Source organism: Coffea eugenioides, chromosome 11, assembly GCF_003713205.1.
Source record: "Coffea eugenioides isolate CCC68of chromosome 11, Ceug_1.0, whole genome shotgun sequence".
In the NCBI taxonomy this organism is placed as follows: domain Eukaryota; kingdom Viridiplantae; phylum Streptophyta; class Magnoliopsida; order Gentianales; family Rubiaceae; genus Coffea; species Coffea eugenioides.
In genome coordinates this window covers 51,694,266-51,707,997 of record NC_040045.1, presented here as the reverse complement: position 1 = coordinate 51,707,997, position 13,732 = coordinate 51,694,266, and the positions used below count along the sequence as shown (strand labels likewise).

At 35.8% G+C, this 13,732-nt stretch overlaps 1 protein-coding gene across 1 annotated transcript; it reads left to right on the top strand.

Moving 5' to 3' along the window:
* The first annotated feature begins 7,364 nt into the window (after positions 1-7,364).
* Positions 7,365-11,610, top strand: LOC113751412 (ADP-ribosylation factor 1-like). The gene is made up of 7 exons (XM_027295425.1): positions 7,365-7,473; positions 8,061-8,246; positions 8,811-8,881; positions 9,590-9,709; positions 10,502-10,620; positions 11,061-11,142; positions 11,311-11,610. Exons 2-7 carry the CDS (start codon positions 8,099-8,101, stop codon positions 11,314-11,316), a joined length of 546 nt encoding a protein of 181 aa, XP_027151226.1. The 5' UTR covers positions 7,365-7,473; positions 8,061-8,098; the 3' UTR covers positions 11,317-11,610.
* Positions 11,611-13,732: the final 2,122 nt, after the last annotated feature.

Here is a 13,732-nt window from a genome sequence, read left to right as displayed (position 1 = left end):
ATCTATATTCTTTTTTTGGATTATTAAAACATACCATTAACATTTAGATTTGTACTGAATGTGAATTAAAGATAAAGGAATGTGGATTGAATCCCTCCGCCGTATTATACAATATCTTGTTATGTAATAAAAAAATTATTAACATGATAACATTAATGTTAAATATCACTCGAAAAGGTTTGTTGAATGGTGAGATGGGAATGATTGTAAATATAATATTCTAAATTTAAAACCCCTCCTACCAAAAAAAAAAAAAGGTACATACTAAATATCTCCCATTATGCATTTGATAGTTAAAAAAAGGGGAAAACAACTGGCTTAGTTTGGATGAACTGTTTTTTGATATATTTTTGAAATATTTTACTGCAATAATGTATATGAAAAACTTTTACCGTAGATTTTTTTGAGGAATTTTTGGAATATACTTTGGAGTACCTTTTAAAATTAAAATACTTTTTAAAAATTAATACTACTACCCACAACTATCGTCACCGCCACCATCTCCTCTCTCTTCCTCCTTCCCTCTTCTTCTCTTCCACCCATCGATTTGGTCGCAGCAAAATCGCTACCAAAAAATACTAAGCTTTCTTGTCGCAATCAAACCATGACTAGACTAGATGCCTCAATCTGGTCTCGACCAGATAGAGGGTGGCAGGGAAAATGAGGGAAGGTGAAAAGAATAGAAGGATGAGGAGAGGGAAAAGGAAAAAGAGGGAGGAGAAGAGAGAGATGGTAGCGGTAGTGCGTGGGGGTGGTGGTGATAGGTGAAAATTATTGTAAAATTTATTTTTTATTTTTATTTTATTTTTTGTTTGTGAATTATTTTTGATATATTGTATGAATGAAATTTTTTTGAGTTATTTTTATTTGTGTATTATTATAGTATTATATTTTTAAAAACTTATTTATGAAAAACAGATCAATCCAAACATAGACACTATTGTTGATTAAAACAATACTATTTGCTCATTCTTTTAACTACTTACTTTTCCTTACTACGCATATTGTCTGGAATATATGCCACGAGTTAAACGAATAAAACAAATGTTGGACTAGTCAAAGTTAGTCTCGTCAAACATGAAGCGGATCTTGCTATTTGTCATTTATTTATAGTGTACTAAAACACAATTTTCTTTTAATCGATAATTTTTAAAGTTATTATCCTTTTATTCAACTTAATATTACTTTTAAAATTCACCAGTACGAGCTAGAAAAAACAAATGATGCTAGACATCCGTAGAAGATATGACATACTTTTCGTGACGTCCCCGCTTCTCCCAAGGGCGGACCCTATGGTATCGGCGGGACGCCTGCCTAACTCGCGCTAGGATTCAAAATTTCGAAACAAAATATTAACAATATGAGCCAAAAGAGCACTATTCATAATATATACAATCCCCAAAAGAGTATTTACATCCTCAAAAGGAGCTATCGAAACTACTATAGAATTCCACACCACTAACCAAAAGCAAAAGTAGACCCGAAGACAGGTTCTTATACAGGTCACTAAAATAAGGATAAACACCTTAACTATCGAACTATTACAAGCACACCTAACTATACTAATGAATGTGCCAAGGAGTTCCCCGCGTCGTCTCCTGCTAAGGAAAACAAAGGAAACGGGGTAAGTTAAATGTTTAGTAAGTAAACAGGGGTAAACACGTAAACTTCATATTAAACTAAACAACAATTTCACAAAATGCCAAATCAAGTGCAAAAGTAACAACACAAAAGAAGGATACAGGTTGGCTCCAAAGCCAAGTCGTTTGCCATGCGTGACCTCCTGCCGACACTCCGTCGATCACATATAAGGGTCCGTAGAACTCCACTTGTACTCCCACCTAACACCTTATCACTCTCACTGGCCAGTCACCTCACAAACTTGCTCGAGCGAACGAAATCACAAACTTGAGCTTGAGTCACAAGCTCGGGTCACAAATTGGTTTACCACTTGAACCTACGAACTTGGTGACCTCAAACTAGGTTGGACTGGCTTCGACCAAGCCCCGACCGGCTCGAATAGTCCATCCAGGTCTTGAGATCGGGCCCACAACTTCAACATTTTTCACGAACTCACAAAAGTCACCCCGAACTCCAAGTTCAAGGGGTTCAAACCCAAAATAATTCATTTATACATGTCATGTATAAATATGCACGTAAATTAGGGTTTAGGTCGAGTACGATGAAATACACCCTCGCCTAGGTACCCTTTTATTCACCTTAAACACATAAACAAGTTATATACAAAATGGTCCGAATACTTACTCAAAACACAAAAGTAGTACAAGAGCATAAATCATTTCGTGCATGTTAGCTAGTAGTAGGCCCTACCAGTTCCGCCTAACTCACCACGGTCTGAAATAGAAGATTGCATCACATTATATCACAAACGGCCACTAACATGCCCAAAACAAGCAAAACGGTAAAATCGACACATGCAAGTGGGGAAACGGCAAAATGGACACGCGCACGCGGAAACGGCAAACGGAAACGGCCAGATCTGCCATCTCAAACCGTTTTGATCTAAAGTTAGGCTAGAAATATCGAATCAAGGTGGGTGAGACACCGTTTCGAAGCTACGAGGAAAGGCTACAACTTTTATTTAAACATTTCAACCCAGATCTCAATAGGTATTGGTCAAAAATGCACAAAATAGTTCCAGCCATTTCATTTCGGTTTACCAAACAGGCCCTGTTTGAAAGACCGTAACTCACGACTTAAAAATCAAAATCAAGAAATTCTAGAGACGTTAGAAAGCTCATTCATAAGGCTATAACTTTCATGTTTGGACCAAAGACTGAATCAATACAGAGCATGGGGAAAAACGGGTCCAAACATCCCTGTCAGAACTGTCCAAATTCGAAGGCAGTTCTGATAACCGATCTTGTTTTGATCATAACTGGAGTTACGGAACTCGGATTGGAATGCACTTTATACCGTGTCGAAACTAAGACCAAGATCTACATTTCTTATAAAGGAATCAACACCCAGTTCACACGTTATCAAAACGGACATAGCATGGTCAGAAGCAAAATTCAAAACGTAACACAATCCAGGGTTCAAAATAGGAGTGAGTGTTTTGGCTGTAACTCGGGCTACACTGATTCGTTTGATCTGAAATTTTGCAGGTATATTCAGGACTTAAGAGGATACAACTTTTATGTTTTGAGAAACTTCTGAATCAACACACAGCATAAAGAAAAACGGAACTCAAGTTCGGATTTGTGGACTGCCCTGTTTTTCCAGATTTGCCGGTTTTGTACGTCGCAAACGCATGGTCCGTTTTATGATTGTTATGCAGGTTTTCTAGCTAAATGCACACCAAATACACACCCTAAACCAGCTCCTATGAAGGCTTCCAATGATCCGAAATTGCACCATACAATTCCCACAAACTAATCACATATTATCTATACCTTCTAATTTAAATTCATATGCACTCATTAACTTAATCTAACCATTAGTGCAACAAACCCTAACCAAATTAACCCTAACCAAGCAATTACTCCTTACTTTAGTCTAGGGTTTCTTAACCCCAAATCAGTTTCTACCACCCACTCACCAAACAAATGAAATAAATCATCAAACACAACCATAACAAATTCAATAATACAAGATTAAAGCTAATTAACATGTTTAACATGAAACCCTTATGAGGGTCCATATGGCAGAACCTCAAGGCCCAAATTTTCACCAAATTGATCCATAACAACAAGTGATAAACATAAGAGGCACCATAATCAATCACAACTAAGATCCTTTACCAAAAATAGCCACTAGTTCATCAATCAATAATCAACTTAAGTTTTCAAATAGACTTTCTTACCTCAAGATTAAGTATGTATGATGGCTAATGACCTTAAGCCAACTCCAAAGTGGATTCTTTATGCTTCAAAATGAAGATTTATGGAAGGAAATTGATTGAACTTTGCAAACTTCCCTTTGGTTTTCCTTCTCCTTCTCCACGGCTCACTCTCTCTCTTTGTCTCTAATTTGTTTGTTTTGTTTTGGTCATATAATGGCTTAGTTGTGACTCATGAATTAATATGTGGTGCAAACCCACTTAGGAGAGATATTTTTTTATGGCAACCAATCACACTAAAATCCATTATTTACTTCTTTATCCCTTGCACCTCAACTTAGTTTTTGTTCCACTCTTGCCCTCAAACATTTGGAACTCTTTCAATTAACTCCATAGGTTATAACTTAATCTAGTCCAAAACATGTAATCACACTTACTTGCTTCACTAATCACCTTCCTATCTTAATCACCTATACATAATCATACTTAATCCCACATAAAAGCAATTAAACAACAACCTTTTGTCAAGGGCAAAATTAGGGTTTTAAACCCAACTTAAACTTCTAATATATCATAACACTAAAGGTTTTTGCTAGCTTTTAGGGTTTTCTAACTTTTAAACTCACTTATCGATATAAATCAGATCAAATCCTATACTTACCTGTACCAAAACACACACTAGCATAACTAACTTTAATCACCACTCGAACTTATGATTAATACAAAAACTAGGGTTTCAATACTAACCCAACTTAGGATTTTCGAATTAGTCCCAAAACCTAATGTTACCGCACAAATAATGAATATAACCTAATATCAAACACAAGAACTGATCGGGGTCTCACACTTTTTAAATTTTAAAGGCTCGAGAGGATAGAAACATATAAATACGGTTTCTGTTTTAGTGTCTGTTTGATAACATAAAAAGTGCTGAAATTGAACCTTTTCAAACATTTAGATGTTTTGAGTGTTTAATAAATGAAAATCTATCTGCTGAACTTGTGTGTACTTTTTTCAGCATAAGAATTCTAACTGAATATTTAATTTTGATAAAAATCAATAGAATTATTTCAACTACCTTATCTTATCTACCAAATCTACACTTCTTTGTTAATTCTGTTCAAAATTCTTATCTAATTAAACAATCTGATATTCTCTATTTAACGGTTTTTAGTTTCTCATTTCTTCATTTTTAATGATTTTCACATTTTCTCTATACTTCTCATATAATATATTTTATCTTTTATATTAAATTGATTTAAAAATAAATATTGTCATTTTCATACCTAACAATTTTAAACTAATTAAATCATATATTCTATTTCTTTTTTAAATAAAAAGATATAAGGGCAAAATTGTAAAATTAAACTTATTAAGCATTCAGTTATAAATATTTATCAAACAGTATAAATAGGTTTAGTATTAAAATTCAGATATTCAGATATTTCTTTTTAGTACTTAAAATTCAGCAAATTAATTGTTTCAGTATTCAGATTTCAAAATTCAGATTCTGTTTTATCAAACAAAACCTTAGTGTTTTTTAGACCATCTTGAAAAGAATAATGGAAGGAAGAAAGCAATGGATACAAGTCATCGTGTAAGTATGATTGTCAATGGGATCAGATCAACTCGAACTTGCCCCACTCGATCTAATAAAAAGTTCTATGAATTTAATTTTTCATTGGGATAGATTAAGGATGGCAATGGGGGTGGGTGCCCGCGGGGGTAAAAATGGGGTGGGGGCAAAATATTTCTCCCCGTCTTAAAATGGGGCGGGGGTGGGGAAACATACACCCGCCCCGTCCCCAGCATACAATAATATATATATATATATATATATATAAATACAATGCTAAATTTCTTAAAGTTGCACTCTTACTTACAAGTACAACGCTAGTCAGTATCAGCGGTCGCCGCAACAACTGAAGAATTTTCTTGGATTATTGTTGATTTGTTTCTAACGCCCCCTCAAAAGATTAAGCTATTCAATTCCAACATGTTTTGCTCTTAACCCTTTTTTATTTCGATCGGTTCCCTTCCTCCGCACTGAATGTAACTTGACTTGTTATACTTTATTTCCATCTTGACAGCTTTTTAATTTTATTTAATATTGTTTACAATTGTATTATTATAAATAAACATTTATGATAAATCCCGTGGGAGAAACGGGACGAAGGGGTGGGGGATGGCCGGTGGACGGGGGGAGTTATTTGACAACGGGGCGGGGGGTGGGGGAAGGATCCCCCGCCCCATTGCCTCCTTCCCCCGCCCCATTGCCTCCCCTAGGATAGATTGAGTTTTGGGCTAAATATTAGACTCGAATTAAATGTGAATCGAGTTTAATTTTATTAGATTCATACCCAATATAGATCCGGTCTGTTAATTTCTACCTACATATATATGATTGTATATATAATATGTCTACACTTTATTATATATAATCATATCCAAATAAATATATAATTACTAAATACTAATATGTCAAAATACATCAATATATATTAGAAATATTAAATATATTGAAAAATATATCATAAGATTTAGACAGAAGAATGATGAAAGCTCTAATCCCTCTGATTTCTCCTTTCACCTATACCCATAGCCATAGCAATATCCGTTTTTCCAATATCCACTATATCTTCATGATTGGCTTCTCTAATCTCCACCTCCATAAAGCGTACATTGGTATTTTTAATGACAAAGCATGCATTTTGTATACTTTGCCAACTTAATATCTTTTTGAACTGATCATATTTACTTCTCGGTTTATTTTATTTATTTTTGATGGTTTTTATATGACTCATGAGACAAATCAATTTGTTTACTTCTGTTTGGATTCAAGTGATGTATTTCTGTTCAAATATGGGCATTGCGAACAAAAAGAGCGGACAAATATTAGTAGGAGCAAACTAAGAATGCTACAGAGAAGTTTCAACCTTTGAAGATATATTAACTATTGATCATATTTTACTACTATTTTTCATGTACTTCAAGCAAATTAGATATAATTATTGTTGAAAAATTTTTGTTTGTGTATATTTTTTAAAGAAGTGTTATTGATTCATGTATAATTTTAAGGCTGTGGATGTTAAATAAATTTTATGAGTTGATAGTTATAGTAATTATATTAATGAAATTAAGGAGTAATAAGTTTGGATTAAGTCTGAATTAGACTTAAAAGCCCTACTGTTCCGTAAGTCAAGTAAGAACTTTACACTCATTAACGGATGTGTTGACAATTCAAAATCCAAAAGTGTTACTACTAGTTAGATAAGCCAAGTCTAGATTTGTTAAAGTTAGGATCAAATCGCCCGATTAACAGGCCTACGTACAAGGTCCGTCGAGAAATGAGTCAAATGGGCCCAACAACAGATCTGGATCCAGTAAATTGCTAGACTGGATCAGTACAGGGAGGACGTCAGAGATCATTTTCGCAATCGGAGCAAAATCATGATGTAAACGGATCGACCAAGAGGATCCGACCCGTTTCAGGGAGAGTGCGCAGAAACCGTGACCGGCTTGAAGCTTTAAATGTGTTACTAGGACTGACTTAAATAGCTGAGAAGAGGCAGACAGATCGACCTCCTTCGAAACTAGCGGCCCTCTATCTCTCTCTGCTTCAAGGAAATCTTTTTCCCACTCGATTCCTTCTGCCAGACTTTTTCCAAGAGGTAAGTTCCAGTATTCCGCTCTCCTCTCTCCTTTCTATCCCTATCTGCGTCTTTTGCATTCAAAGTTCAATAAAATTCTGCAATGGTTGCCTCGTATCCCAGATCTCTCTGGATCTCCCTCATTTAGGTAACATTTTCATCAAATACATTGAACGCAAATTTACAAATACTATTGCTACTGACCTGAATTTTTGTTGTGCAAGTGCAATTATCATGTTTTAGCTATGACAGTTTATATTTTTAGTTCCGGAACACTGTGTTGGATCGATCTGTGTTTTATACATCGTAATTCCTGGTTCTCACGTTTTGGATTGATGAGTCGGATGTGATTAGTGTTTGCTTCCGATTAGATCTCTTACGTTTCGTATCATGATTTGAATTTTCGTGGTTGATTTAGATTTGTTCGATGTTTTAGATCAATTAAGCTCATATGTCATTCTCAGGTTACCACTTTTGTTATATGAATCCGATTTTCCATCAGATCGAATGTTGACTTAGCTTAACATGATTTTTTTTCCAGCTGAACTGCACAACCGCTTGGATTTTTTTCTTGCGTTTTTATGGCTGAATTTTGGTAAATTTGCTAGGTTTCCACATTTGGCAGTGTTGAGTGATCCGAGCAGAGATGGGGCTTACCTTCACTAAGCTGTTCAGCAGGCTGTTTGCCAAGAAAGAGATGAGGATTCTGATGGTAGGTCTTGATGCTGCTGGTAAGACTACAATACTGTACAAGCTCAAGCTTGGAGAAATTGTCACTACTATTCCTACCATTGGTAAGTTCCTTTTGGAAATATCTGGTTTAAATTGTCTTGCATGGCCAGTCTTGTTGCTTTTGATTCCTGTACCATAATTATGTCAGTGGTTTCTCAATCATCTGAGCGAGGTTGACTGCGCAATGTCACGACCTCATTGTCAGTCTTTAATGTGCTGAATTGAGTTGTTCATTTGGCTGCAAGAGTTTTTAAGTGTTGGAATCTTTTCCCTAGTTAAACCATTCATTTATTATTTCTGTTCTTCTTGGAGATAGATGGTAGCATTTTGCCTCAATAATTGCAAACTCTCAAAAGTTCGCCTGAACAAACAAATTGGAAAACTGTTGGAGAGGTGATTAATTGAAATACAATGAAACATGAGTGTCGCGAGCAAGTTTGTATATGGCCCTTTTGGCGATGGGGTTGCCTTTTTGTTTTAGATACCTGCAGAAGCTTAAAGTGTTATTTTACTGATACCAGACTTGATGGTGCATTTGATGTTCAAGCGCTCTGCCTGTTGGCATGACATCACTTGTTCAGATTCAGTTATAATTCTCTAAGCTGTAAGTATTGGTTCTTCTGCAGGCTTTAATGTTGAAACTGTGGAGTATAAGAATATTAGCTTCACCGTGTGGGATGTTGGTGGCCAGGACAAGGTATGATGCATCTGTCATTTTTTTTTTGTTTTTTAACCTTCTAACATGGTCAATGGGATCTACACAATTTTCCATTTGTTTCATCATTTTTATGCACTTGAATATACTCCCATTTATTTCATCAGTTCTATGTACTTGAACCTTGGCCTCTCCTTTTTGTCCTTTCCTCTTTCCCTTCTGCCCTCCCCCTCTCCTGTCAAGGGACACTGTCAATACAGAAAAGACTGCTTGTCAGAAAGAATGAAAATAATGTATATGGAGATATGTTGATGACAGCATAAGTCGTTTAATAAGTTGTTCCTATTCGTTTGACATGTTTATTTACTCAGCAAATTAAATCTCATTTTTAAGTGTGTGATAGGATTATTTCCCCTGCACTCCGGAATAGGGGATTTTTTTCCCTGATAAATTTTCCATCTCAAATTGTTCCTGCTGTTTGCTTTGTAAGCTATGATTTTTTGCACATATTTTTGTGGTATTAGGCTTTTTTTTTTCCTGATTTCCATGATATGCTCTTTTTTTTTAATTATTATCTTGCATGGTCACTTCTTTATTATGACAGTGATAATTGTTTACCATTCCTTGTATTTTCCTTTGGCATAATGCTTCAATATTCCCATGGTTCATTCTCCTTGTCTATTTCTCATTTCTGCATGCTTTTATTTTTTCATATGATTGCGAGGCTGATACACACCATCTCTAATACAGATCCGTCCATTATGGAGGCACTACTTCCAAAACACACAGGGTCTTATATTTGTGGTGGATAGCAATGACAGGGACCGAGTTGTTGAAGCTAGGGATGAGCTGCATAGGATGTTAAATGAGGTTTGTCAACCCTTTCTGTTGGATTTGGAAATATGATCACAGCATCTGAGTGGATATGTTTTAAAAACTCTGTTGGGGTAGTTTCCATCTTTGTTCCAGCAAATGTTTTGTCTTGTTTGTTATTTTTATGTTTTGCGTCTGAGGAATTAATCTTTTTCCTTTTCCAGCGATCTCCAATTGGGGTTGCTTCAAAAGAGGTTTAGATTAGAAAAAGTAGTTGAGAGATGAGGAAATCTGGCCAGTTTGAGATGAAACATTCATCAAGCAGGACGCACTGTTGGTTTTCCCGAAAGCTATGGGAGAATTTTTCTTTTATATTGCGCTACCTGATTTAATCGTATATGATTTCACATATGCTGATTCATGAACCAACTTAGTATTTCATCATTTGTTCCCTTTTGTCTTGCAATTTTTTCTGAACTTGTTTACTGCTGGAGTTCTGTCTGGGCAACCTTTTTTTTTTGGACTTTCCAGATCTTTTACCTGTACATCTGAGGCTTAGAGCAATGGTTGATACCCCACCCCTTTTCCCTCAAATGCATGTGCAAGTCCTTCTCATGTGGTTCAAAATTTGACCTAACTAACCCGATTTAGTTAATAAATGACTTCTACTGCTTTCAATTCATTGATCTGGATATGGTATTAGGAGTCCGTAGGGTTCCCATGGTACTGCTGTTACTAATGAGACTTACCCATATTTATATCGACTAATTACTTTTGCGAATAAGATCAATGAAGTGATATGACTTAGCAGGACAAGAAGGTTTGACTGACTTTTGTGTCTGGTTTCAGGATGAACTGCGAGATGCTGTGTTGCTAGTGTTTGCTAACAAGCAGGATCTGCCCAATGCAATGAATGCTGCAGAAATTACTGACAAGCTTGGCCTCCATTCTCTCCGCCAGCGCCATTGGTAAAACTTCTCGTGCAGTTTTGTTCTGTTATCCCACCCGATGCATGTTTTTAGAGCTCATTGCTACAGTTTTTTATTTAAATGATATATAACGGGCGCTCCCAGTCTTACTTGTGTTGCTAACAGCCAACCTTTCCCTGTTTCACTGTGTGTGTCTTTTGTATTTATCTTTTGATTGTCAATTTGAGCTTATTTGTAAAATTTGGAGAAAGGTCTGAGGCTGGAGAGTATATTTGGACATGCATACATATAATTTGTTTGGTAATACACCTTCAGATTTTTGAACAAAAGGAACTTTTCAGTGTTTATGCATGTTGCAGAAACTGCATGGGTCGTTATTTCTCTTCTGATCCATGTATGCTCAGCGCTTATGCATGTTACAGAAACTGCATGGGTCCAGTCCTTGTGTCCCTTCTGATTATGTATAACACTTGTTGCAGGTACATCCAGAGCACTTGTGCTACCTCTGGGGAGGGCCTTTATGAAGGGCTGGATTGGCTTTCCAGCAACATTGCTAGCAAGGCGAGTGTTGTCTGACTTAATTTTTTACTCCCTTTCGGTTTGTTTACTTTGCATGACTAGCATTTAGCTTGACTTTATTTTGTACGGGCATTCTAAATTGGCATTTAAAATTTTCTTTTCTGGTTATTTTGTTGTTTTGGTGCTCAACTTGTGGATACCGTTGTGCAGGCATAAGGCAAGAAATCAATTTGTTCGCTTGCTGCTTGGATAATTGTGGGATTCAAGGACTGATACTATCTTTGCTTTATGTGAGACTGAAACATGGTAGTGACCATACTGTTTTGCCCATTTTTCATTCTGTATCGTAACTATGATGTAGCAGAAGTTGCTTTTAAAGCTCTTCTTTGGCTTGATTTTTAGCTGCTTGCTTTAAATGTAGATGCTTTGTTATCGTTTGAAACTTATAATAACTACTGTCATTCAACTTGCAAAAGTGGTACGTGCCTCATCCAACTTGGAATTGACGAATGCCTGTAGTAAAGTTTTCTTTACATGACATTGGCCAGTAGCCTGCACTGTTGTCAACATTGCACGGCATCGTTCCATTACGATTTTCCGCAAAGGGGGGTGCGGCTAAGCGACCGCTTTGTATGGATATGGTCTTTGATCTTTCGCTCAGGGCCGCGATGAATGCGTTCCGTACTAGTTATCCAGCTCAGCAGCTTTTTGCAAGTACATTTTTGCAAAAAGCTGCTAGGTGACCTTTAAAATTTTCAATAATTGAAATTTCTTGAACATTTGATCGATAAATGATTAACACCACAAAAATATTCAAGCACGTGCAGGAAGTGGATTTTTTTATTCCTTTTATTACAATTCATTTATAGAAGTAAATTTTCAATGATGATTTTGTGGCTAATTGGCACATGTTAAGAGGTTGTTTAAGCAGGAAATGTAAGAAAGGGAGGAGCGTTTTAATTTCTACTCATCATTAGCTGTCTACCTAATTTACTTCAAGAAAATGAGATGCCATCTCGGTTAGGCATCAATCCCCCCTTCTATCCTACTCATTGTTTCATTACTCTGCCGAAAACGACAATCCTGTCTGCGTGTGTAATATAGGGAAAGGAGGATGACGCGGCTAATTGCAGATGGTTGCTTCCCCATGTCACACTCTTTTTTTTTTTAATAAGTGGGAGGCCCTCAACACTAATCTCTTATTTAGAGTCCCTCTCAGTTTACCAACCATTTCATACTTAACACCATGTTTTGCTGAGTTTTTCTTTGGTTTTACCTGTTTGGAATGTGAGTTTTTTGGGAGTTTGTCTAAAACTTTACTGTAGTTTACTGTTGAAGTTTTTAAAATTTTTTTGAAATACGTAGATTTTTGAATATTTTGAAGTGTATAGTTTAAAAATTTTAAGAAATTTTTTGAGGTTGCTGTAGTTAAAATTTTTAAAAAACTTGTAGCAGACAGACTTGGCAAAAAACTTGGATTCCAAACAAGGATCTTTGGCAGAGGATTCGTTTGGGCGGTAGCTCGTTCTCAACGTTTCTTCCCACGATGGAGTACTTCAGAATCATGGAACTATTTTATCTTACCGTCATTTGTAACTTCCATGACATATTGTTCCTTGCAATATGTTGTTGTTGTTGATCGTGAAAAGGAAAAAAAGCGCCTTAACAAATTATTGTTTTTTTTATTGTCGCTGATTACGTCTTCCAAAGAAGAGTTTCCGTCAAAGTCTTGATAATGAAGGGTTATAACTTATAACTAGTTAGGAAGAATTACGGCAATGACTTTCTATATCACTGCCTATTCCACTTTCGGCCCAACTTTCTATTACATTGCTATGTGTTTTTGAGAAGCATCTCATTTTTTGAGTCTATATTAAGAGCTACTCGCAAAAATTAGTTAAGATTCTAAAAGAAAAGGGCGTAGAATCCTGAAAAATATGTCCCCGCCTTTTTTTTTTTTTTTTTTTTCCTGTTTTTTGCCTTGGGGGAGTTTCATGAGTACCGGAAAACAATACAATGTCCACCGAATGAAGGTACACGAAAAGGGTTCTTCCCATTGTAAGAAACTAAGTCGTTATCCTGATAATTCATTCAACAACACTATAAACTTAAAATTTAATGGGTTCAAATTTTTAATATGTTCAGTTGTGTTTGATAATAAAAAATTGAATATCTGAATTAATTGCATTGAAATCTCCTAAAAAAAACTTGGTCTAAAAAATAATGTAGGCTTTACTTACTATCACTTATGTAATAATAGACTCAATTGTATCAATTTTATTACTTATAATTCACATAATTTAATGGATTTTAGACTTTAGATTTCAAATTGTAAGATTTCAATTTTCAAACTTCAGTCTTATTATTAGTTTTTTAAGAAATGGAACAAATACAACCAACCAAGTTCAAAAATAAAGCTTAATCTAAGAAAATAGAATTAAATGTTTCATTCTTCAACTAATAAGTAAAGACCTCACAGTCAGAAAGTCTCTCAGTCTGATCACGTATTAGCCACAAATGAGACGTTGGTGGCACTTAAGGTATCAGCAAGGCTCTTTTATTTGTTTTTGTTTTTTCTTTGTTTTGTGTTGGGGGGGGGGGGGGGGGGGGGGGGGGGGGGGGGGGGGGGGGG